At 43.7% G+C, this 24,995-nt stretch overlaps 1 protein-coding gene across 2 annotated transcripts in view; it reads right to left on the reverse strand.

The window, feature by feature from the left end:
* Positions 1 to 24,995, reverse strand: part of LOC147430182 (diacylglycerol O-acyltransferase 1-like) — a 198,116-nt gene that overhangs the window by 138,002 nt on the left and 35,119 nt on the right. For both annotated transcript variants that reach the window (XM_086494683.1, XM_086494682.1), the window contains one exon: positions 2,403 to 2,470. In XM_086494683.1, coding sequence (XP_086350809.1) covers positions 2,403 to 2,470 — 68 coding nt within the window. The remainder of the gene's footprint in view (positions 1 to 2,402; positions 2,471 to 24,995) is intronic.

Below are 24,995 nucleotides of genomic sequence, written 5' to 3' on the forward strand. Positions count from 1 at the left end.
TTTAATAGGTTCTAGAGAGAGAAAATCTGCCAAGAAAGCGGAAATCAGCACTGTCTAGAGAAAGAACAGACAATCCAGAGAGACAGAGTCAATATGCGGCATGGGAGGATTCTGGCCTTGACTGAGGGTTTTCCATGGACCACATTTCTAGAGAGAGAAAGAGTGTATTGACTAGCCAGAGGGACACGAGGATCATCTCTATCTTTGGCCTTCACGCAAAAAACCAGAGCCCTAAAACCAGCCACAATTCACATACCATCAAAAGGACCCATAGTGCCATAAAACAAAAATGGTCTATAAGTCTGATGTGCACTAAGGAGCCACATGATCATGACACGGTCAAGGTAGTAGTAGTAGAGGGCAAGGTCGAACAATAAGACATTGTCGGAGTCCAGTTCATGGCCATCAGCATGAACTTCACCTTCATCCTTCAGATGATGGAGGTAGATGATGATGTTTGAACCATTAAGCTTCTCTGTTGAAGAGAGGATTTGCATCAAAGAAACAATTCAACTAGGAAAAAAAGGGGTCCCATGCTTTATCATCTCCAGACATTATGCAAAATAAGATGGTACATGTGGTAGGGATTGGATGTAAAGTGATGCATGGAGAAATATTTGGGTCTCGAATAAGATATGTAGATGGTAGTGGAAGCATGTAAAAAATTTGTTGTAGTGAAACACAAGAGACAAAGCACTGCATAACCATTTGTATAGTGACTATAAAGTCTGCTATTCTCAAATACAATCGGTATTTATCGAATGTGATTACACTTTGTCATTTCCATATCGTTATCACACCTAACACAACCCTCACCACCTTTGACTTGAGCCACAAAAGTGCCTTCTATCGTTTCTCCTTATTCACCTCTGAAAAAGTTTTGAGCAATTGCAGCGTAATAAAATTGCAAATGTAGAAGATGTTCACAACCGTGTGAAACAGGAAGAGAGAGATAAGAGAGAATCCGGTGCAAGCAAGCTAGATTGCCCGCACACAGGAGAGAGACAGGGGCACCGCCACAGTCAATGCCTTTGTAGGTATTTTGTGAACTGCACAGCAACAAGATATAATATATACATTCTTCAGACCAGCCTCAGCAAGGAGCCCTTGCATGATCTCCACACTGTTGATTGATGCAAAGACGTCATTTAGCCCTACTTTCATTGTCTTAGAGCTGCCAGATGAAATGACCACCAAAATAGCAATAGACATAACAGCACGCTGAGAAGACAACAACATCAGCAATCTCATAGAAAACAAGAGGCAGAGAGGGAAAATAATCAGCAAGACTGAATAGAAAGCCGGATACCAAAAGAAAATCCGCTTTGGAGATAAATTTTCCTAGAATTTTTATTTAAAAAAAAGCTTTATTAACGCTCTTAAAGACCAAAGTTGGCCGACAGGGAAATCAGATATGGGAGAAATTTGTGCAAAAGTTAGTGCTACACCTCTAGGGTTCAAAGCATAGGTTGCCATGTACTCTCTCCTAAGAGTCCTGGAAACCTCCCTTGGTATGTTGTCATCTTTTTTGGGGTGTGGGTTGTCGTTCTTCTAGCTGCTGATTTTGCCGGGAAATCATTTTGACAAAAGGGTAGTCCTTGGGTCCTTCAGAGCTTTTGATTGTCATGGAGTTGTTTTCCCAAAATCTGGTATTGCATTTTACGTTCGTATCCATGGGACTACATAGAATCTAGGACTACATAGAATCTAGGACTACATAGAATTAATGTCGACAAACTATGCCATCTTTTCTGGGGTGTGGGTTGTCGTTCTCCTAGCTGCTGATTTGCCAGAAAATCATTTTGACAAAAGGGTAGTACCTTGGGTCTTCAGAGCTTTTAATTGTCATGGAGCTGTTTTCCCAGTTTGGTATTGCATTGTATGTTCGTATCTCCTAGCTGCTGATTTGCCAGAAAATCATTTTGACAAAAGGGTAGTACCTTGGGTCTTCAGAGCTTTTAATTGTCATGGAGCTGTTTTCCCAGTTTGGTATTGCATTGTATGTTCGTATCCATAGGACTACATAGAATCTAGGACTACATAGAATTAATGTCGACAAACTATGCCATCCTCTATAATGTCAGTGATAGTTCGGCCTAACGTTTCCAAGAGGGAATTATTGGCAGTGTGGAACTTGATGTGAACAGTTTCCAACATCTCCGTGTGCATTTTGACAAAGTAGAATAGTTTATGACATTTGCACGAGATCTTGTATCTACTAATTAAACCTTCTGCAAAAAATCAATATGCCTTCCTACATTTTCAATTCTCCTATATGCCTTCCTGAATTTGTGAGTGTCTGTGTGTGCACGTGTCTGCATGTACACCCATCTCCAAAAAGTTACCTTCCAAATAAGAATTCTCAAAAAAAGAACCAAAAAATTGGGGGGGGGAAAAAAGACCTCATTATGATGTATACTGGATAGAGAATCGATGAAGTGCTGATGGCAAAATGCAGTGCAAACATCACCTGTAATCAAAAATTGAAGACCATAGCATTCAGGAACACTAATTAATAAGCTCAACAACAGTACAAAATTAAAATAAGCTTTAAAAAGTACAAAAGTCCTTGAATTAGGATAATAAACGTTGATTTGATTCAAAAGATTCCAAAAGAATGTCACAAGGCTTGAGTGTTCATAGAACAAATTACCCCATCAAAGTATTTATCAAATTGCCAAAGAAATATTTACAAGAGCTATTGTGGATGGAGGCTCAGGGATTGATATCATTCCCAAGTTCCCTATGCCAGATCTACAGCCTACAAGGCCAGCACCGGGGCACCCTTTATGGTTACATTGGCAAACCAAAGGATAGTGTATCCCATGGGCATTGTTGAGCAGGTCCCTCTCCGCGTTCATACTTCACTGTTCATCTTGATTTTGTGATGGTGTGTCTACCTTGGGTGGAGAGTGGCTTGCCCTTGCTCATCGGCCGACCTTGGCTGAGATACACCAAGGCTCTTCATAATTGGGAAAGTGACACTAAACAGATCTCGACGGCTAGATCATCTATGTGACCCATTAAGATCGAAAAAGTCCGCTATAGCTCTTTGTCAATGAGTCAAAACCAGACCAGCCACCTGTTGATGAAGGAGACAAGGAGCTTCTTGAGTGATTGCCTACGTCACAATCTCTCCCATGCTTTGTCGTCTCCACCCAGCCTAGTTCTGATGACAAGCCCAACCCAACCCCCCCCCAACCCCAAGTGGATCATGTTATTGTAGGGAAATTCCACCAAGGGCAAAAAAAATTCCCATTGAGTCTTCTAATCAGAAATGTAAGGCTTCAAAAAATCCAGTACGATTGAATTCGCAATCTCAAATTGCCCATCTGTCTGCGGGTGGAAAGATGATGAGAACTGCAACTGTGTGCAATGTTCTCCCAAATAGCCTTCCAAAACAAACTCGTGAATCGGGGATCTTTGTCAGAGACCATTGTCTCAGGCATGCCATGTAATCTGAAAATCTGTGAAATGAACAGTCTCGCTAAATGATACGGCTTGAATGTCTTCTTCACTGGAACGAAGTGAGTTTGCTTGCTAAATCTATCAATGACAGTCCATATGCCATCATGCCCACTCTGTGTCTTCGGGAGATCAAAATGAAATCCATAGAAATACTTTCCCAAGGGCGGGTGGGAATGGGTAAAGGCTGTAACAATCCCTATGCTTTATGTGTCACCAGCGCGTGACTACTATCTATCCTTTTTGTTGATTTCTTTCTTAATATTTTTTTACTTTCATTTTTTGGAAACACCCCTCGGGAAATCTAACTGCCCTACATTGCATAGCTAGTGTGGAACTGTTCAGAGGGAGTCCAGGCCTGAGGGCAAGAGAGCACTAAGGTTGGACAAGGACTATGGTTAGCGAAAGTGGGGTCATTGACTAGCCAAAGTGGAATCCTTTGCTACAGAGGCTACATTTCAGTTCTAGGTGTGGTTGCAGTGTACAAAGGGGGTCACATGACCTAGAAAGATACAATGGCAGCATCTCCTAAAATTTAGGGAACTGCTATTTTGGGACCTGAAAATGTGTTCGCGTCATTACGTCCGGTATGACTAGGGGAACATTTTACAACTCTACCGCGAAGTCTACTGGGCAACCGGTCAGGAGATTTTTAGGCGGCAACCCCGAAACGGGAAATGGCTTGTAAATGTGCCAAGTGGCACATTTCTATGCAGTTTCCTCATGCAAGAGAAGGGGGCGCTGATTTTAAAGAGGAGAAGGCTCATTTTCATGCTGTCACAGTTTGAGAGCTTCAATGGAGTGCTTCCTTTCCCTCTTATGTATAGTAAGGTGCCAGGAGTGATGCCCTGCACACTACGCAGTGCTCTCTCTCTCCCCTATGGCAGTATGTTATGCCCCACTAGTGGGCTTTTCATTTGACCAATGTACAGAATAGGTTCCCTATACCTAGAATTGATGATATTCTGGACAAATTAGAAGGAGCAGCTATGTTTAGCAGGATAGATCGAAAGAGTGGGTACCATCAGATCCGCATTAGATCAGAGGATGTGCACAAGACTGCTTTTAGAACGACGTTTGACCTTTACGAATTTTTAGTGATGCCCTTTGGTCTCACAAATGCTCCTGCTACGTTCAATAGGATAATGGACAAAATTTTCCGTCCACACCAGCAGTTTGTTGGTACATTCTTTGATGACATGATAGTCTACTCAAAGAATGGAGAGGAGCATAGGCATCACTTGGCCATTGTGTTCAAAGAGCTACGCAATCATAGGTTGCTCATCAATGCAAAGAAAAGTGAGTTTTTTCTGGAAGAGATTCACTTTCTGGGACACATTGTCTCAAAGGATGGTGTCAGAATGGATCCTGCAAAAGTTGAAGCGATCAAGTCATGGCCAGATTTGAAGATGGTGCACGATGTCCGAAGTTTCTTGGGACTATGCTCCTATTACAGAGGTTTATCCGAAATCTCGCTGAGATTGCTTCACCTTTACATGCTCTTCAAAAGAAGGCGTATCACCTTTAGATGGACACAGAAAGAGATTTCAGCTTTTAATCTCTTAAACGAAAAGATGACTTCAGATCCAGTCATTGTGTTGCCAGATCTTACGAAGTCATTTGTGGTCCAGTGCGACGCCTGCGGCAATAGCATTGGTGCAGTGCTAATGCAAGATGGAAGGGTAGTAGCCTATGAGAGTAGAATCTTGCAAGGGCCAGAAAAGACTATGCAAGTCTATGAAAAAGAACTACAGGCCGTGATTCATGCGCTCTTAAGTTGGAAACACTACCTGCTAGGTGCAGATTTCGTTGTCCAAACCGATCATCAGAACTTGCGATACTTCTTGACACAGGCAAAGTTATCTGAGAAGCATATGCGATGGGCAAATATCTTGTCCATGTTCCATTTTCAGATTGTGCATGTGGAAGGCAAGAAGAACGTTGTGGTTGATGCCTCGTCAAGGAAGCCACAAATTTCAGCTGTGTCAATTCCTTATCATCATGAACTTGATGATATGAGGGAACAGTATGCAAATGATGAAGATTTTGCAAGGGTCTTCGAGCAGCTAATGGATGGACAACGTCATGAACACTATCTTCTCAAAGATGGGTTCATGATGATGCATGGCAGATTGTGTGTCACAAAGCCATTGCGATGCAAAGTTATGGAAGAGAGTCATGTCCCACCATATGCAGGGCATCATGGTATCGATGCCACAGTTAAAGCGGTTGAGACATTCTTCTACTGGCCTATATTGAGAAGAGATGTGGATGCCTTTGTGCGAGAATGCCTAATTTGCCAGAAGGTCAAGTTTGACAGGCAAAAGGCACCAGGGTTATTGCAACCACTACCTATTCCAGACAAACCATGGGAAAGTATTGCTATGGATTTTATCTTTGATCTTCCGAGAACGCAGACAGGAAACGATGGTATTTGGACCATCATTTGCAGATTCAGCAAGCAAGCTCATTTTATTCCTGTCAGGAAGAAGATAAAGCCAGATCAGATGGCACGATTGTTTATGAGCAATATTTTCAAGTATCATGGCATGCCACAGTCGATTGTTAGCGACTGTGATCCACGCATGACAAGTTTATTCTGGAGAGGCTTGTTTGAGAATGTGGGCACCACGCTCAAATTCTCTGCGTCATTTCATCCTCAAACAGATGGGCAGTCAGAAGAGGCAAATTCTACTGTCCTAGATCTGCTAAAGTGCTACGTGTCAGAGCATAAAGGAAAGTGGGAGCAGTATTTGACATTGGTGGAGTATGCATACAATAATACAGTGCATTCATCAACTGGCAAGACACCTTTTGAGATAGTTGAAGGTGGCAAGAAAGTTCCTCCCATACTCCATACAAAGGACAAGATATTTGAAGCAAATAAGTATGTTCAGGACATGGATGAAATGTACAAGAAGGTCAAAGTGGCCTTGGAAAAGACTCAGGCAAAGCAAAAGAAAGCAGTTGATCGTCACCGTCGTGAAGTGGTATTTTCACTTGGTGATTGGGTGCTTCTACGCTTTCAAAAGGCAAGGTTAAAGAAGATGAAGGGCAAAGGAAAGACTGTTTCCAAAGCTCAGCATGCGTTACTATGGGCCTTTTCAAGTATGCAACATAATCAATGATGTTGCATATAGGCTGAAATTGCCTAAGAGCTGGAAGATTCACAATGCGTTTCATGTGAGTCTTCTCAGATCCTATGTGGGTGATGTGCCAGAGGATATGCCAGCTGAAGATCGGCCAGAAGTCGAGGAACATGACGAGATCTTGGTCCCGGAACAGATTTTGGCATATAAAGAAAGAAAAGTGAAAGGCAAGGTTGCTAGGCGTTACTTGGTGAAGTTCAGAAACTATCCACCAATGGATGCTAAGTGGATGGAAGAAGGTGAACTTGCAAAGTCATCAACTATGTTATCACTTTACCTTGAAGCCTTCGATTTGCAACCTACCTTGACCCCTTGAGTTTCAAAGCTACATGGATTGTTAGTGTGACAATGGCTTCTGAAACAAATGATGTACATGGTATTTAAAGTGAGCTCAAATCAAATACATGTTACATGAATGTTAGAGCTGTACAGATTGTCAATTTGGCAATTGCTCTTATGTAAAGTCCAAAACTTTGGTTAGTGCTATAGAGGTGAGTATTTCTTGTCAGTTTGTCAAGGATACAGTAATTGCTTCTATTGAAGGGTACATGTGTAACTGCATTCTTAAACTGTCGGTTTGGGTATGCTCGAAAGTGTTACTGGATCCAACGTGTACTAAAAGACAGTGGCAAAACGTGAAGCTACCATTTTGTCATTGGAAAGTTAATGACTCAAAGCAATGGCACAGTGCGAAGCTACCACTATGTCATTGGGACAGGATTCACACGCAGTCAATACATGTGTCAACAAGGTGTTGAATACACCAGGGTTGACAATGAGCATGTATGTGTCGTACATGTGTCGACAGGTGTTGAATACATCAGTGTTGACTGTGAGCATGTACAACATAGATGCAAACGAGGACGTTTGAGATTTCAAGAGGGGGGTATGTCACCAACGTGTGACTACTATCTATCCTTTTTGTTGATTTCTTTCTTATTATTTTTTTACTTTCACATTTTGGAAACACCCCTCGGGAAATCTAACTGCCTTGCATTGCATAGCTAGTGTGGAACTGTTCAGAGGGAGTCCAGGCCTGAGGGCAAGAGAGCACTAAGGTTGGACAAGGACTATGGTTAGCGAAAGTGGGATCATTGACTAGCCAAAATGGAATCCTTTGCTACAGAGGCTACATTTCAGTTCTGGGTGTGGCTGCAGTGTACAAAGGGGGTCAGATGACCTAGAAAGATACAATGGCAGCATCTCCTAAAATTTAGGGAACTGCTATTTTGGGACCTGAAAATGTGTTCGCGTCATTACCTCCGGTATGACTAGGGGAACATTTTACAACTCTGCCACGAAGTCAACTGGGCAACCGGTCAGGAGATTTTTAGGCGGCAACCCCGAAACGGGAAATGGCTTGTACATGTGCCAAGTGGCACATTTCTGTGCAGTTTCCTCATGCAAGAGGAGGGGGCGCTGATTTTAGAGAGGAGAAGGCTGATTTTCATGTTGTCACAGGTTGAGAGCTTCAATGGAGTGCTTCTTTTCCCTCTTATGTACAGTGCAGTGCCAGGAGTGATGCCCTGCACGCTACCCACTGCTCTCTCTCTCCCCTATGGCAGTATGTTATGCCCCACTAGTGGGCTTTTCATTTGACCAATGTACAGTTATGTGGGTTCATGCGCGATTGCCGAGGCAAGAGCCTCTTACACAGGTATTGGATTAGCTAGCGGCTAATCCCCCGCAGGTACAAGTGAATTCGGAGAGGTTTCACGTCAAAAATCTCGTCCGATTCAAAGGGCAAGTAGCCCTACAGGTGTGGGAGCTCGAGGGCTTGCTACGGATGCGACCGGCACACAAAACGGAGCCCGAAACAGTGAATTACAGCCTGCTGTGTATTTTTGCAGGTTTAGGGTTTTGGCCCTAAACGGACCCTAATACCCCCAGGAGGTTCGGGGACGCGAGGGGGCCTCTATACAGGTGATCTGGCGCATTTTCGGGGCTGAAAACAGAGAATTCAGTGTGCTGCGAATTCTCGCCAAGTTTTGCAAAGTACCCGTATGCGTCGGGAAAGTCATTCAATGCCTGGGAATACTGACTATGGAGGGTCCTAGTAGAATTATGCTGTCGAAATCGGGCCGGAACAGTTGAAATTCAGCCAAGCTTGTGCGGGGCAGCTTGTAGGGAACCACAGCGTTTATTCCCTCTTTTAAACAATAAAGAAATACCGAAAGGGGCGCCTAAGTTAGGGGCCAATCTGGTGTCGGTCTTCTCATACAGGTGCATTCTAGCAGCCTGTATCCCTTTCCCCTTTGTTGTGTCTTGAAAGTACAGGTAAAGTGGGCGACAAATTAAATGGGTGAAAGCAAATAAGGTTTAAGTCTAAGGTCTACCGCCCTTTTTGGATTAAACAAGCCGGTTTCATTATGCCTGTCAAACTTGACCTTCTGGCATACAAGCAACTACGTACAAAGTCGTCCACATCCTTCTTAAGTCTCGGCCAAAAGAAGTAACACTCAAAACCTTTCAAGGTGGTGTCAATGCCCCGGTGACCCGTAAAAGGTAGACAATGGCATTCAATCAGAATCTTTTCCCTCAATGGCTGTGTAATCCACAACATCGTTTTCTTCGTCAAGTAGCCATCCCGTATGGAATATCCCGCTACTACCTCCCCATTCTGTATTCAAGTGAATACATAAGAAAAATCTGGATCTATGGCGTACTGATCGACCATATCCTCGAAGCTTCTATGGTGAATCGTGGAAATAGCCAAGACTAACGGCTTCCGGGACAAAGCATCTGCCACTAAGTTCTCTTGTCCCTGAACATAGACAACCTGGAAGTCAAACTGTACACCTCTATGGGTCACCAAGAGAAAGAGACTCCTTTCTGTGTCAAAATATGCAAAGGGGAAGCGACCTCTACAAACTTTCGAATGAACCGCCAGTTGTAAGAACATAAGCCCAAGAAGCTTCTAACTTCATGAACACTCCTCAAATCAGGCCAATCACATATAGTGTCAATCTTGGCTGGGTCCATTTGTACTCCAGCTACTGAGACGATGTGTCCCAAAAAGTGTATCTTTGGCAAGAAAAATTCACTCTTCTTGGCATTGATAACTAACTTGTGATCTCGCAATGCCTGAAAGACCTGAAGTAGATGGTGTCTATGGTTGCGCTCATCCTTGGAGAAGACTATAATGTCATCAAAGAAAGTGCCAACAAAAGATCTGTACTCTCTGAAAATCATATCCATCATTAGGTTGAGAGTCGCTGGAGCATTGGTAAGGCCAAAAGGCATCACCAAAAATTCGTATAAACCAAAGCTCGTCTGAAAGGCTATCTTGTAGACATCTCCTGGCGCGATTCTAATATGATGATATCCGCTTTTCAAATTGATCCTGCTGAAACAATAGGATCCCTGTAGTCGGTTAAGAATATCATCGATCCTCGGAATTGGAAATCTGTTCTTGATGGTGATTTTATTGAGAGCTCTATAATCAATGCACATTCTCCAAGATCCGTCTTTCTTTAAAACCAACAACACCGGAGAGTAGTAGAGTGAAGTACTCGGCTGGATAAGACCGAGGTCTTTCACTTGGTTCATAATCTCTTCATTCTGGGCTTGGCTCACACTGTAAGGTGGCCGGTGTGGTGGTGTGTTTCCAGGTATCAGATCAATAGTATGATCCTCAAGACAAGATGGTGGCAACTGGCCTCGCAAGCCCTCGAAAAAGCAATCGGCATGAGTGTGGAGAAAATCTTTGCATTCTTTATCAAGTTCAAACATATTCGTCCTATGTTCATCATTAAACTCTTTCAAGTAGATCAAGTAAACAAAAAGACTAAATTTCATTAATTTGGAAACGGCCAAAGCCGATACAATAGGGACAGACTCGCCCTTTAGTTTCACATCAAGTACAATTTTTCGGCCCTTTTGATTTGTCAAAGCCGCTTTCTTCGCCCGATAATCAACCACGGAGTTGTTCTTATGGTACCAAGGGACTCCAAGGAGGACGTCACAACCTTTGAAGAGCATTATGTAAAAGTCCTCGTGCCCCAAATACCCCTAACAATGCAACCGAAGTTTTCCAATGATAGGTGTAATGGCTATGTCCCGTCTAGGTGCCGCTAGAACTGCCTCTACTGGTGGTCCCATCCAATCGGGTGTAATCTCGAGCGCGCCTCCAATTTAGGTGAAATGAAGTTGGCCTTGGTTCCTCCATCAAAGCAAATCAGGGCTTCTTGATCTTTGACTTTGCCCCAAGCTCGGCAAAGTTTTATACTTTCATCAATCGCGAGCTTGGGTTAGTACCCATGCAATCTGGAACCAGTCCTGCTTTCATCTTGCCTTTTCTGCCACGTTCCTCAGCTGCTCTCGAGCTCTTTGGCCTGTCTTCATGTTGTTCTTCCTGTGCCTTTTTGAGGCACTTCACGGAGACGTGCCCATGTTCCCCGCATCCAAAACACTTCTCTTCTTTGATGTAACTGGCCTTCTTCTGAAGAGTGAGCCGGGGTCGTGTATCCTTGTCTTTCTTTTCTTGGAAACTCTTTCTCTTTTTACTTTCATTGTGAGAGGTCTGTTGGGTTCTCTGAGTCAAGATCTCATATGTGGGGTAGGTCAAATTTCCCGAATGCATCGCAAAACCCCGTTTCACATGACCCATCAATTCTTGAATAGAAATAGACTTTTGTTTTAGGCAATAATCTCGGATCTCTGTAGGGAGTCTGCAACAAAACAACGTAATCTGTTCCTTAAACGAGACCTTCTTAAATGAAGAGGTTGGTAGAAAAGAGTTCCATAATTTCTTGCAATAAGCGTCCAAAGAATCTCCCTTGGTCATCCGAAGATGATTCCAAGTAGTTCATATATCTCGTTCGTACTCCCGAGTCGGCCAAGAAGAAATAAAGAGCCTTTTGAATTTCAACCATTTAATTGGAGCTTCCTTCCTCAGAAGAAGAGTGGACCACCATGTTTGAGCTTTTCCCTTGAAGAAAGATGTAGCCCTCCTAATCTTGGAGTGCTCTGAGTAATGCCCTCCAGAGAAAGCTATGTCAAAATGATGAATGAAGGCCAAAGCCCTCGGAGCATCTCTAAACCCACAAAAGGAGTCAAACTTAATCGATTGTCCACCTTCTTTGAATTCTTTTACTTTCTTGCTTTTATCTTCGAGAAAGTCATATTGGTTGGCTCTGTAAAAATGCTACCTCTTTGCATAAAAGATATGATCTTCGGAGTCCGAACTATCTGAGGATGAATCCTATGTAGAACTGTCAGAAACTCGGCGAAATCTGGGCTTCCTTGTCTTTTTCTTGCCCTTTCCGAAGCTTTGCTTTTTGCTTCGCTTTTTGCCTTTGCTGTCTTCTTCGCTCAAGTAAAAAGAGCTAGAAGAACTGTCAGAAGAAGAAGAAGAAGAAGAAGAAGTAGATAGTCCTTCAAATCGTACACGGAGTGACTCCCCTCTTGTGCAATCCCTCTGTACCAGATTCAACCTTGCTGATCTGTGGGATCTCTAGGAGTAGACAAAGCTAAACCGAATGCTTCAAGATAAAGTTCCAAAATCTGAGGAGTATATGCTAGGTCCTCCTCCTCCATCCACTTCGCACCTAATGCCGGATAGTTCTGGAAGTTAACCAAGAACCGCCGAATCACTTTACCTTCATCTTTCTTTCCTTGTGTGGCAAAATCTGTTCAGAAACAAGTATCTCCTTGCTTTCTTCCACTTCATTTATCTTTTCTTTAATCTGGAAAGGGCCATAATACCTCATGCTAAGCTTTGGAAAACTCCTTTCCCTTTCATTTCCTTAGGCATGCTTTCTCAAGACATAAGAGCTCCCAATCATCTTTCTTTAGTTTCAAATCTCGTCGATGTCGATCTGCTGCCTTCTTATGTCATTCCTAAGACTTCTCAAAAACCTCGCGAACCTTGGTAAAAGCAGTGGCCAAGTCCATTGTGTACTAATCGGCTTCAAAAATCTTGTTTTAAGTGCTGAGAAAGGGTGGAACCTTCTGAGCACCTCAATTATCTCAAATCGCGTCTTCCCCATCAAAGAGTGAACCGTGTTTTTGTAGGCAAATTCCACCAAAGGCAAAAAAATTCCCATTAAGTCTTTTGATCAAAGATGTAAGACTTCAATAAATCCTGCACAATTGAATTTGCGATCTCAGATTGCCCATATGTCTGCAAGTGAAATGATGACAAGAAATGCAACCACGTGCCAATGTTCTCCCAAATAGCCCTCCAAAACAAACTCGTGAATCGGGGAAAATCGAAATATCTGTGCAATGAACAGTCTCGCTAAATGGTCTCGCTTGATTGTTTTCTTCACTAAAATGAAGTGACCTTGCTTGCTAAATCTGTCAATAACAGTCTAAATGTCATCGTGCCCACTCTCTGTCGTCGGGAGATCAAAGATGAAATCCATTGCAATACTCTCCCAGGGGCGGGTGGAAATGGGTAAAGGCTGTGGTTATCCTTGTGCCTTATGCCTATCAAACTTGCCCTTCTGGCATACTAAATAATTGCGAACAAAGTCGTCCACATCTTTCTTAAGTCTCAGCCAAAAGAAACAACGCTCCACACCTTTCAAGGTGGTGTCAATGCCGCGGTGACCCATAAAAGGTGGACAATGCCACTCAGTCAAAACCTTTTCCCTCAACGGCTGTGTAGCACACAACATTGTTTTCTTTATTCAAGTAGCCATCCCGTATGGAATATCCTGGCACTATCTCCCTATTCAGTATCCAAGTAAAAACATCGGAAACATCCGGATCGGTGGCTGTAACAAACTTGGACACTCCAAGTCAAGAATCAACCGCGACAGCACCAAATAACCACTTCAAAACAAGTCACAGATCACAATAGATGTACACTGGCCCGGCGGAGTTCCGTGCCTAGAGATATTGGCCCCAAAGACTGGCGCCCCTTTCGGTATTTCTTTTTATATTAATCAAATCAAAGTACAAGAGAGTGGCTAGGGTGTCACTTTCAAACTCTGCGTCCAGATGCTCTAAGAAGTGAGGCCCTCACCACTAATTTAAAGGTTACAAGGGATGCCCAAAAGCTTCAAATCAAAAGCAATTGCTCTCTCTCTCTCTCACAGAGAGTTAAAACTTGAAAGCAAAAGCATTCTCTCTCTCTTTCCCATATTGTAGAGAAAAAGCAAAATTCGCGTCGATCATCATTTTCCCAAAAAAAAAAAAAAAAAATCAAGCCTCCGCGATTTCCGGAAATTAGGGTTTTTGACAAATATTAGGGTTTGCAGGAATTTTAGGGTTTCTGGCAGATATTAGGGTTTCTGCTATCCGCCACATCATCACTTTGTGACATACCCCCCTCTTGAAAGCATTGTAATCGACCGTAATTACACCTGCAAAACCGACAAAAGCCATAAACCGTCTTAGCAGACACTGACTGTTAGTACCTACGTACTAGGAACACACATCTAGCACATGTACAAAATCGACAGTCACATCACACGACATCACATGGCATTCAACATTCATTCGGATCTTAGACCATGATTTATCGGCAATGTAGCTAGCAATCACATCTAGGTCCAATCGGGACCTCATCGATGTTCGATTGACTAACCCCTATTGCAACCATGTCTATTCAAGATCAATCAGACCAAAATGCTGCAGTCATTTCGGCTATCAGTTCCTGCACTCAAAAGAAGTCAAGAACAAATCAGTATCATTATCAGGAATTCCATTTCATAAAGTCATCCAGCAGAATACTGTCAGCTCTCAGTATCCCTGAAGCTCAAAGAGACATCAGTGACTTTAGTATCAAAATCGAGGCATCTGTTGACAAAGGAGTGGAGTGACTCCCCTCTTGTGCATCCCACTGCACCAGATCTTCGGCCAAGCTGAATTCTGGGTTCCGTTTGGAGTAGACTATGCTAAACCAAAACATCGAGGTAAAGTTTCACAATCCGAGGAGTATCTGCTAGGTCCTCCTCCTCCATCCACTTCGCATCAAATGCAGGAAAGTTCTTGAACTAAACCAAGAACCGCCTTCGAACTGTACCTTTCTTCGTATCGTTATGTGCCAAAATCTGTTCAGGAACAAGGATCTCCTCGTTTTCTTCCACTTCAGGTTGCTCATCAGGCTCCCCATCATCAGGCACATCACCCTTAACAGGGTTCAAGAGACTCACATGCAATGCATTATGAATCCTCCAAGTATCTGGCAGTTTCAATCGGAAGGAGACATCATTTATCTTGTCAGTGATGTGGAAAGGTCCGTAGTATCGCATACTAAGCTTTGGAAAAAGCCTCTCCTTTCCCTTTTTCTTTCGTAGGCGTGCCTTCTCAAAAGTAAGAGCACCCAATCATCCTCCTTCAGTTTCAAGTCGCGCGATGGCGATCCGTTGCCTTTTTCTGTCGTTCTTGAGACTCCTGCAAAGTCTCACGAACCTTGGCAAAAGCCGTATCCAAATCTCGCGAATATTCATCCGCTTCAAATATCTAATCTTTCGTGCTCAGGAAGGATGGAACCTTCGCAGCACTTTCAACAATCGCATATGGCGTCTTCCCCGTCGAAGAGTGTATCGTGTTATTGTAGGCAAATTCCACCAAAGGTAAGTTCTTTTCCCATTGAGTCTTCTGATCCGAGATACAAGACTTCAATAAATCTAAAATCACTAAATTGGCAATCTCAAATTGCCCGTCAGTCTGCAAGTGGAACGATGACCAGAACTGCAACTGCGTGCCAATGTTCTCCCAAATTGCCTTCCAAAACAAACTCATAAATCTGGGGTCTCTGTCGGAGACAATCATCTCGGACGTGCCATGTATCGGAAAATCATCGTGATCATTCTGTGTTCTCGGGAGATCAAAAATGAAATCCATTTCAATACTTTTCCAGGGGCGGGTGGTATGGGTAAAGGCTTTAACAATCCCTGTGGCTTATGCCTGTCAAAATTGACCTTCTGGGATACTGCGCACAACTCTTCCACATCCTTTTTGAGTCACGGCCAAAAGAAGTATCTCTCTACCCCTTTCATGGTGGTAGCAATGCCGCGGTGACCCGTAAAAGGTGGACAATGGCATTCAGTCATAACCTTTTCCCTCAACGGCTGTGTAACGCACAACATAGTCTTTTTCATCAAGTAGCCTTCCCGAAGGGAGTATCCAGCTACTGTCTCCCCATCCCGTATCCGTGTGAAAAATATCTGCAACATCTGTATCTGTGGCATACCGATCGACCATATCCTCGAAGCTCCTATGATGTATCGCGGAAATAGCCAGAACCAACGGTTTCCGAGACAAAGCATCTTCCACCACATTCTTTTGTCCCTGCACATGGACAATCTGGAAGTGGAACTGTGACAAGATGTTCGCCCACCGCATCTGCTTTTCCGAAAGCTGCTTCTGTGACAAGAAGTAGCGCAAACTCTGATGGTCTGTAAAGACAGTAAAATCCGCTCTGAGTAGGTAATGCCGCCACTGAGTAAGAGCATGGATAACCGCCAAAAGCTCTTTCTCATAGATCTGTGCTGTCATCTCCGGCCTAGAGAACAAACGGCTCTCGTAAGCTATGACATGGCCTTCTTGCATCAAGACCGCACCCAGACTACGACCACAAGCATCACAATATACTTCAAATGACTTCTGCAAGTCCGGCAAAGTCAAAATAGGTCCCGTAGTCAATTTCTCTTTCAATGTCTGAAAGGCAGTCACCTTTGTGGGTCCCACGAGAAAGGTATTCCTTTCTATGTCAAGGTATGCAAAGGGGAAGCAACCTCTGCAAACTTTCGTACGAACCGCCTGTAGTACGAACACAATCCCAAGAAGCTTCTAACTTCATGGACATTCCTCAAATCGGGCCAATCACGGATAGTCTCTATCTTGGCCGGGTCCATTTGCACTCCTGCTGCGCTGACACAATGTATCCCAAAAAGTGTATCTCTGGTAGGAAAAATTAACTTTTCTTTGCATTAATCACTAACGTGTGATCTCGTAATGCCTGAAAGACTTGAAGCAGATGATCTCTGTGTTCTGCCTCATTCTTGGAGAAAACAATGATGTCGTCAAAGAAAGTGCCAACAAATAGCCTGTACTCTCGAAAAATCCTGTCCATCATCCGGTTAAATGTCGCAGGAGCATTGGTTAAGCCAAAAGGCATCACCAAAAACTCAAATAACCCAAAAGTCGTCCCAAAGCTGTCTTGTAGACATCTCCTCGTGCTATCCTGATCTGATGATATCCACTCTTCAAGTCAATCCTGCTAAAGCACGAGGATCCCTGTAACCTGTCGAGTATATCATCGATCCTAGGAATCGGAAATCTGCTCTTGATGGTGATTTGTTGAGAGCTCTATAATTGATGCACATTCTCCAAGATCTGTCTTTCTTCAAAACCAACAACACTGGAGAGCAATACGGTGAAGTACTAGGCTGGACAAGACCCTTTTCCAAGAGGTCTTTCACTGGGTTCATAATCTTTTCATTCTGTACTCGGCTCACACGATAAGGTGGCCGATTCGGTGGCGTGCTTCCAGGTATCAAATCAATGGTTTGATCTTCAGGCCCTCTGAAAAGCAATCAGCATGAGTGTGGAGAAAAATCTTGGCGTTCTTTTGATCAGGTCAAAACATATTCAACCTTTATCCAGCGTTCAGTTCTCTCCCAAAAGAATGAGTAAGAAACTGAAGTTCATCAAGTACAATCTCTAAGCCCTTCATTTATCAAAGTCGCTTTCTCGGCCCGGTAGTCAACCACGGCGTAGTTCTTGTGGTACCAAGGGATCCTGAGTAGAACGTCACTCGCGTGCCCTGAACACCCCTGTCATTGCAAACGAAGTTTGCCAATGCTCGGTGTAATGGCAACATCCCATCCGGGTGCCAGTCGAACTACCTCCGCTTGTGGCGTCAGCCTGTCGGGCGTAATTGCAAATCGAGCTGCCAATTCCAAGTGAAAAGAAGTTGGCCTTGGCTCCTTCAAAAGAGCTTCCTGATCCTTCACTTTGCCCCAAAAAGCGGCAAAGTTTGTACTTTCATTCATTTGATTCGGTGCAAGTCCCACGCCATGTGGTACCAGTTCTGCTTTTCTATTTGCCTTTTCTACCACATTACTCAGCTGCTCTCTAACTCTCAGACCTGTCGTCGTCTTTATCATTCTATTCTTTCTGTGCCTTTTTAGGACACTTCGCGGAGATATATCCATGTTCCCCGCATCCAAAGCACTTCCCCTCTCTGATGAAGCGAGCTCTCTCCTCAGGAGTAAGCTTGGGTCGTGCATCCTTTTTCTCTGGGTTGCTCTTTTTCTTTCTACTTTCATTCCCAGAAGTTTGTTCGGCTCGTTGTGTCATGGCCTCATCTGTGGGGTAGGTCAGATTGCCAGAGTGAATGGCAAAGCCCCGCTTCGCATGACTCATCAACTCCTGAATAGAAGCTGACTTCTGTTCCAAGTAGTGATCTCGGATCTCTGTAAGTAGACCCAAGGTAAACCGCTCAATCTGTTCTCTGAACGAGATCTTCTTGAATAAAGAGGCGGGTAGAAAAGATCTCCAGAATCTTTCACAATAAAAGTTCACTGTATCGCTCTTGGTCATCCAGAGATCGTTCCAAGCAGCTCGTATATCTCGCTCAAACTCTTGAGTCAACCAAGAAGAAATAAAAATCCTCTTGAATTTCAGCCATGTAACTGGCACAGTCTTGCTTAATAGAAGCGTGGACCACCAAGTACGAGCATTCCTCTTAAAGTAAGAGGCAGCTCTCCGAATCTTGGAGTGCTCTGAATAGCGTCCTCCCGCGAAAGCGATGTCAAACTGCTGTATAAAAGACAAAGCCTTCGAAGCATCTGAGTATCCTCAAAAAGTATCAAACTTGATCGAGTGGCCACCTTCCTTAAACTCTCGGACTTTCTTGCTTTTATCTTCGAGAAAGTCATACTGGTTAGCTTTGTAAAAATTCTTCTTGTTCGCATAAAACTTTCCGTCATCGGAATCTGAGCTGTCTGTAGACGAGTCCTCAGTAGAACTGTCAGTCTCTGGGCGAGATGTAGCCTTCTTTGCCTTTTTCTTGCCCTTTCCGAAGCTTTGTGTCTTGCTTCACTTTTTTTTTTTTTCTGTCTTCTTCGCTCGAGTCTGAAGAGCTAGAAGAACTGTCAGAAGAAGATGAAGAACTGAGTAAGCCTTCAAACTTGACACGCTTCTTCTGTTTCTTTGCCTTCTCCAAAGTTGACTGACGACCCAAATAACCAGGAAAGTCAGTGCTTTTCTTCTGCTTTTTGCCATGCTTTTTGGCTTTCTTTTGCGCGTCAAAAAGCTTAGCAATCCGTGCATCAACCATGTTCTCCAGTTCCTTCTCCGTATATTTTCTTGGAGGCAGAAGGTTTCTTGAGAGCAGGTTTCGGGAGTGGTGTTGTGGTTCTCTGCCACTCCATCTGTACCTCTTCCAAAGAGGTCTGGTTCATATATTTTGCCATCTTCGGGTCCTTGGCAAAATTGAGCATCATCTTTGTTGCATCGCCGATCAACTAGCGACGCTCCATCTCTCACCGCTCCGCCTAAGTAGGCCAAGGCGGGCCATACTCTCTGCCGGAATCTTCATTGTGATCCCTGCCCGCATCTCCGGATGCAGAGGGAGTCGACTGATCATTGCCTGAAGCCATAGATGCTGCGGAAAAAAAAATTCGGAAATCGGATTTCCCGTAGAAGAGAAATCGGCCGTGCTCTGATACCACTGTAACAGACTTGGACACTCCAAGTCAAGAATCAACCGCGACAGCACCAAATAAACACTTCAAAACAAGTCACAGATCACAATAGATGTACATGGCCCGGCGGAGTTCCGTGCCTAGAGATATTGGCCCCAAAGACTGGAGCCCCTTTCGGTATTTCTTTTTATATTAATCAAATCAAAGTACAAGAGAGTGGCTAGGGTTTCACTTTCAGACTCTGCGTCCAGATGCTCAGAGAAGTGAGGCCCTCACCTCTAATTTAAAGGTTACAAGGGATGCCCAAAAGCAGAGCCCCAAAAGCTTCAAATCAAAAGCAATTGCTCTCTCTCTCTCACAGAGAGTCAAAACTTGAAAGCAAAAGCATTCTCTCTCTCTTTCTCATATTGTAGAGAAAAAGCAAAATTCGCGTCGATCATCATTTTTCCAAAAATTTAAAATATATATATTTTTTATTATTATTTTATTTTTTTTTAAGCCTCCGCGATTTCCGGAAATTAGGGTTTCTGGCAGAAATTAGGGTTTCTGTTGTCCGCCACGTCATCACTTTGTGACAGTGGCATACTGGTCAACCATATCCTCGAAGCTTCTATGATGGATCGCGGAAATATCCAAAACAAGGGGCTTCCAAGACAATGCATCTACCACTAAGTTTTTGTGTCCCTGAATATGGACAATCTTGAAGTGAAACTGTGACAAGATGTTAGCCCACCGCATCTATTGCCTCTATGACGAGAAGTAGCGTAAACTCTAATGATCGATAAAGACCGTGAAATCGGCTCCGAGTAGATAATGTAACCACTGAGTAAGAACATGGATCACTGCCAATAGCTCTCATAAATCTGTGCTACCAATTCTGGCCTTGAAAACATTTTGATTTCATAAGCAATCACATGGCCTTCTTGCATCAAGAACGCTCAGACTACGACCACAAGCATCACAATAAACTTCGAATGGCTTTTGCAAGTCTGGCGAAGCCAACACTGGTCCCATAGTCAATTTTTCCTTTAAGTGTCTGAAAGGCAGTCACCTCTGTCGGTCCCCACGAGAACAGGACTCCTTTTTAAGTCAATAAATGCAAAGGCGAAGCTACCTTTGCAAACTTCCGAATGAGCCGCCAATAGTATAAACACAAGCCCAAAAAGCTTCTAACTTCATGAACATTCTCCAAGTCTGACCAATCGCGGATAGTCTCAATTTTGGCCAGGTCCATCTGTACTCCTGTTGCTGAGACGATGTGTCCCAGAAAGTGTATCTCCGGCAAGAAAAACTCGCTCTTTTTGGCATTGATAACCAATCTGTGATCACGCAATGCCTAAAAGACTTGTAGCAGATGGTGTTGTTGCTCTGCTTCATCCTTGGAGAAAACTATAATATCATCAAAGAAAGTGCCCACAAAAGATCGATGCTCTCAGAAAATGCTATCCATCATTTGGTTGAAAATCGTTGGAGCATTGGTAAGTCCAAAAGGCATCACCAAAAATTTGTATAAACCAAATTTTGTCCAAAAGGCTGTCTTGTAGACATCCTGAAGCGATTTTGATTTGATGATATCCGCTTTTCAAATCAATCCTGCTGAAACAAGAGGATCCCTCAAGTCAATCAAGAATATCATCGATCCTAGGAATCGGGAATCTGTTCTTGATAGTGATTTTATTTAGAGCTTTATAGTCAATGCACATCCTCTCAGATCCGTCTTTCTTTAGTACCAATAAAACCGGAGAACAGTAGGGTGAAGTACTAGACTGGATGAGACCCTTTTCAAGCTCTTTCACTTGGTTTATGATTTCTTCATTCTGGGCTCCGGCTAACACAGTAAGGTGGCCGGTTCGGTGGTGTGGTTCAAGGAATCAGATCAATAGTATAGTTGAAACCGGCCCATTGGGCGGTAGGCGTTGGCTTTCACCCGAAATTCTTTACTTTAAGCACACACACAAAGCACTTTGCAAAGGAGACCTGTAACGGGAATTAACAATTAATCACACACGGCTCCGAAGCTAGAATGCTCCGAGCAGACGCCGACAACCTGTAGGCCCCAAAATTGGCGCCCCTTTCGGTATTTCTTTATTCTTTAGGAGGGTAAAGTACAAAGAAGAGTCCTGGGAATCCTTTGACTGTATCCCACTAGATACCGCCTGTTTTGGCCAAATTTCGGCAACATAACAGCCCCAAAACTTGCGCAAAACCAATTCCCCTGCTGGAACTCGCTTCTACTGGCGTATACCCTCTGATTCCTATCCAAAAACAGTAAATTCAGCACGCTGTATTTACTGGTTTTTGCCCTGTTTTCAGCCCCAAACAGTCCCCTAACTGTCCTCTGCCAGTGGGGCACGATTCCCAATGGTCCTGGCGTCCGTATGGCTGAAAAACAGTAAAATTACAGCGCATACATAGCGCTGATTTTGCACCTGTACGGTGAGGTTATGACCCTCACCAGTGCCTACTTTGGAGCAGCAGCTAGCTACCCCTGTTCCTGCTCAAGGAGGCTCTTACCTCAGCACAAAAGCATGAACCCACACAACTGTACATCAGTCAAATGAGTAGCCCTCTTGTGGGGCATCACATAACTGAACGTAGGGGAGAGAGAGAGCAGTGTGTAGTGTGCAGGGCATCACTCCTAGCACCACACTGTACATGAGAGGGAAAGGAAGCACTCCATAGCTCTTAACATGTGACAAATTGCATAATGAGGCCTTCCTAGCTTAAAAATTCAGCGCCCATTTTTCTAGAAGAGGCAAGTTCACGAAAATGTGACACTTGACGCATTTACAAGCATTTTCCCGTTTCGGGTTCGCCGCTTAAAAATATCCCAACCGACGCGTCAGTTGACTTCGCGGCAAAGTTATAAAGTGTTCCCCTAGTCATACCGGAGGTAATGACGCGAACACATTTCACGGCCCAAAATAGCAGTTCCCTAAATTTTAGGAGATGCTTCCATTGGGCTCCCACTGGTCTTCTGACCATCTATCCTCATTGGGACCGCATCCAAAAGTGCAATGTGGCCCAACTGTCGGATACTCTTTGTTGGTAGTCCCACCTTGACTTTACGCCTTAATTGAGTTCACTTTCTAGTATCCACCAACTTGCTAAGTGCGACGGGGGGACCTATATGATCTTGCTCTGAGCCTAGACATCCTCTTACCATACGAATTCCAGTGCCGACCACTTCCCGTTTGCGGGTGAAACTACCGTTCAAATTGGCCATACAATGTCTGACCGTTTGCTACTTCAAAAAGAGGGTCTCAAAACAAATAAAATAAACCCCATTGGAAAGAAACCAACAACCAAGGTTAGCAGTAGCCACATCCTTGTGACATGGTTAATAACTGCCACGTCCTCGTGACAATAGTCCTCAGGACGAGATAGGGGTAGCTCGCTTGGTAGGCCTTCTGAGAAACAATCAGTATGTGTGTGCAAACGTCCTCGATTGCATACCATAAATACACGCCACTGATGATATTGTGCTATTAACGCTCTTTTATCATCGCATGTATCCGCAAGAAAGGTCGTAACATACATAGATACAAATGACTTAATGAGGCCTGCATACTTTTGCCATTTCCATCTATGGCACTGAATTCATATGTACATTTGATGTACTAGCTCTATCATTACCCCTCCTTTGCACACGTTGGGTTGGGGCATAAGTAGGTTGTAACCCAAAGGCTTCAAGGTAAAGCTGCAATACATTAGGTGACTCTGACAGCTCATGCTCCTCCATCCACTTTGCATCCATAGGCGGATAGTTCTTGAACTTCACCAAATAGCGTCTTGCAACTTGTCCTTTAACTTTTCTGTCCTTATGTGCCAAAACTTTCTCAGGTACCAGGATCTCATCAAGTTCCTCAACTTCTGGCTGATCCTCAACTGGCATATCTTCTGGCACATCACCCACGAAGGGTCTTAGAAGACTCACGTGAAACGCATTATGAATCTTCCATGCATCAGGCAATTTCAGCCTGTAAGCCACATCGCTGATCTTGTCAAGCACTTGAAAAGGCCCATAGTAACGCATGTTGAGCTTAGGAAACAGCCGCTCCTTGCCCTTCATCTTCTTTAACCTTGCCTTTTCGAACCTTAACAGAACCCAATCACCAGGTGATAACAGCAATTCACGACGGTGACGATCAGCAGCCTTTTTCTGCTTTGCCTGAGTCTTCTCCAAGGCAATTTTAATTTTCTTATACATCTCATCCATGTTCTCAACATATCGATCTGCCTCAAAGATCTTGTCCTTTGTATGCAAAATGGGAGGAACCTTTTTGACGCCTTCAACAATCTCAAAAGGAGCTTTGCCAGTAGAAGAATGCACCGTATTATTGTACGCATACTAAAGCATAGGCAAATATTGTTCCCACTTGCCCTTATTATCTGACACGTAGCATTTCAGCAGATCTAAGACAGTAGAATTAGCCTCTTCTGACTGTCCATCAGTTTGTGGATGAAACGAAGACGAAAACTTGAGCATAGTGCCCATGTTTTCAAACAATCCTCTCCAGAACAAGCTGGTCATGCGAGGATCACGATCACTGATAATCGATTGTGGCATACCATGGTACTTAAACACATTGTACATGAACAAGCGTGCCATCTGATCAGATTTTATCTTCTTCCTGACAGGGATAAAATGGGCCTGCTTGCTGAACCTGCAGATAATGGTCCATATACCATCACTCCCTGTTGGCGTCCTTGGAAGATCAAAGATAAAGTCCATAGCAATGCTTTCCCATGGCTTATCCGGAATCGGCAGTGGTTGTAACAACCCTGGTGCCTTTTGCCTGTCAAACTTGACCTTTTGGCAAACTATGCATGATCGCACAAAGGCATCCACATCTCTCCTCAAGGTAGGCCAATAGAAGAACGTCTCTACCGCTTTAACTGTTGCATCAATGCCACGATGCCCTGCATATGGTGGGACATGACTCTCTTCCATGACCTTATGTCGCAGTGGCCTAGTGACACAAAGTCTGCCATGCATCATCATAAAACCATCTCTGAGGAGGTAGTGCTCGTGATGTTGCCCCTCTTGTAACTGTTCAAAGATCTTTGTAAAATCTTCATCAGCAGTATACTGTTCCTTCATGTCATCTAACTCATGATGATAAGGAATTGGCACAGCTGAAATTTGTGGCTTTCTTGATAACGCATCAGCCACAACATTCTTCTTGCCTTCCACATGCATAATCTGGAAGTGGAACATGGAAAGAATGTTTGCCCATCGCATATGCTTTTCGGATAACTTTGACTGCGTCAAGAAGTATCGCAAGGTCTGGTGATCTGTTTGGACAACAAAATCAGCACCTAAGAGGTAGTGCTTCCAACTAGAAAGCGCATGAATCACAGCCAAGAGCTCTTTCTCATAGACTTGCATAGTCCTCTCTGGCCCTTGCAAAATTCGGCTTTCATAAGCTACTACCCGTCCATCTTGCATTAGCACTGCTCCAATGCTACTGCCACACGCGTCACACTGGACCACAAATGACTTCCTAAGATCTGGCAAAACAATAATTGGATCTGAAGTCAACTTTTCCTTTAAGAGACTAAAAGCTGAAATCTCTAATAACTCCTCAACCTGGCCCATAATCTCTTTCTGCTGCGCCGCACTATAACCCTGTAGGGAGGTCTATTTGGTGGGCTACACCCTGGCACCAAATCTATCCGATGGTCCTCAAGTCTCTCTGGCGGCAATTGCGACGGTAATGAATCAGAAAAACAGTCACTAAACTTTTGCAAAAATGCTGACCTTTCTTTA

The sequence above is a fragment of the Adiantum capillus-veneris genome, chromosome 22 (assembly GCF_014529385.1).
Source record: "Adiantum capillus-veneris isolate H3 chromosome 22, ASM1452938v2, whole genome shotgun sequence".
In the NCBI taxonomy this organism is placed as follows: domain Eukaryota; kingdom Viridiplantae; phylum Streptophyta; class Polypodiopsida; order Polypodiales; family Pteridaceae; genus Adiantum; species Adiantum capillus-veneris.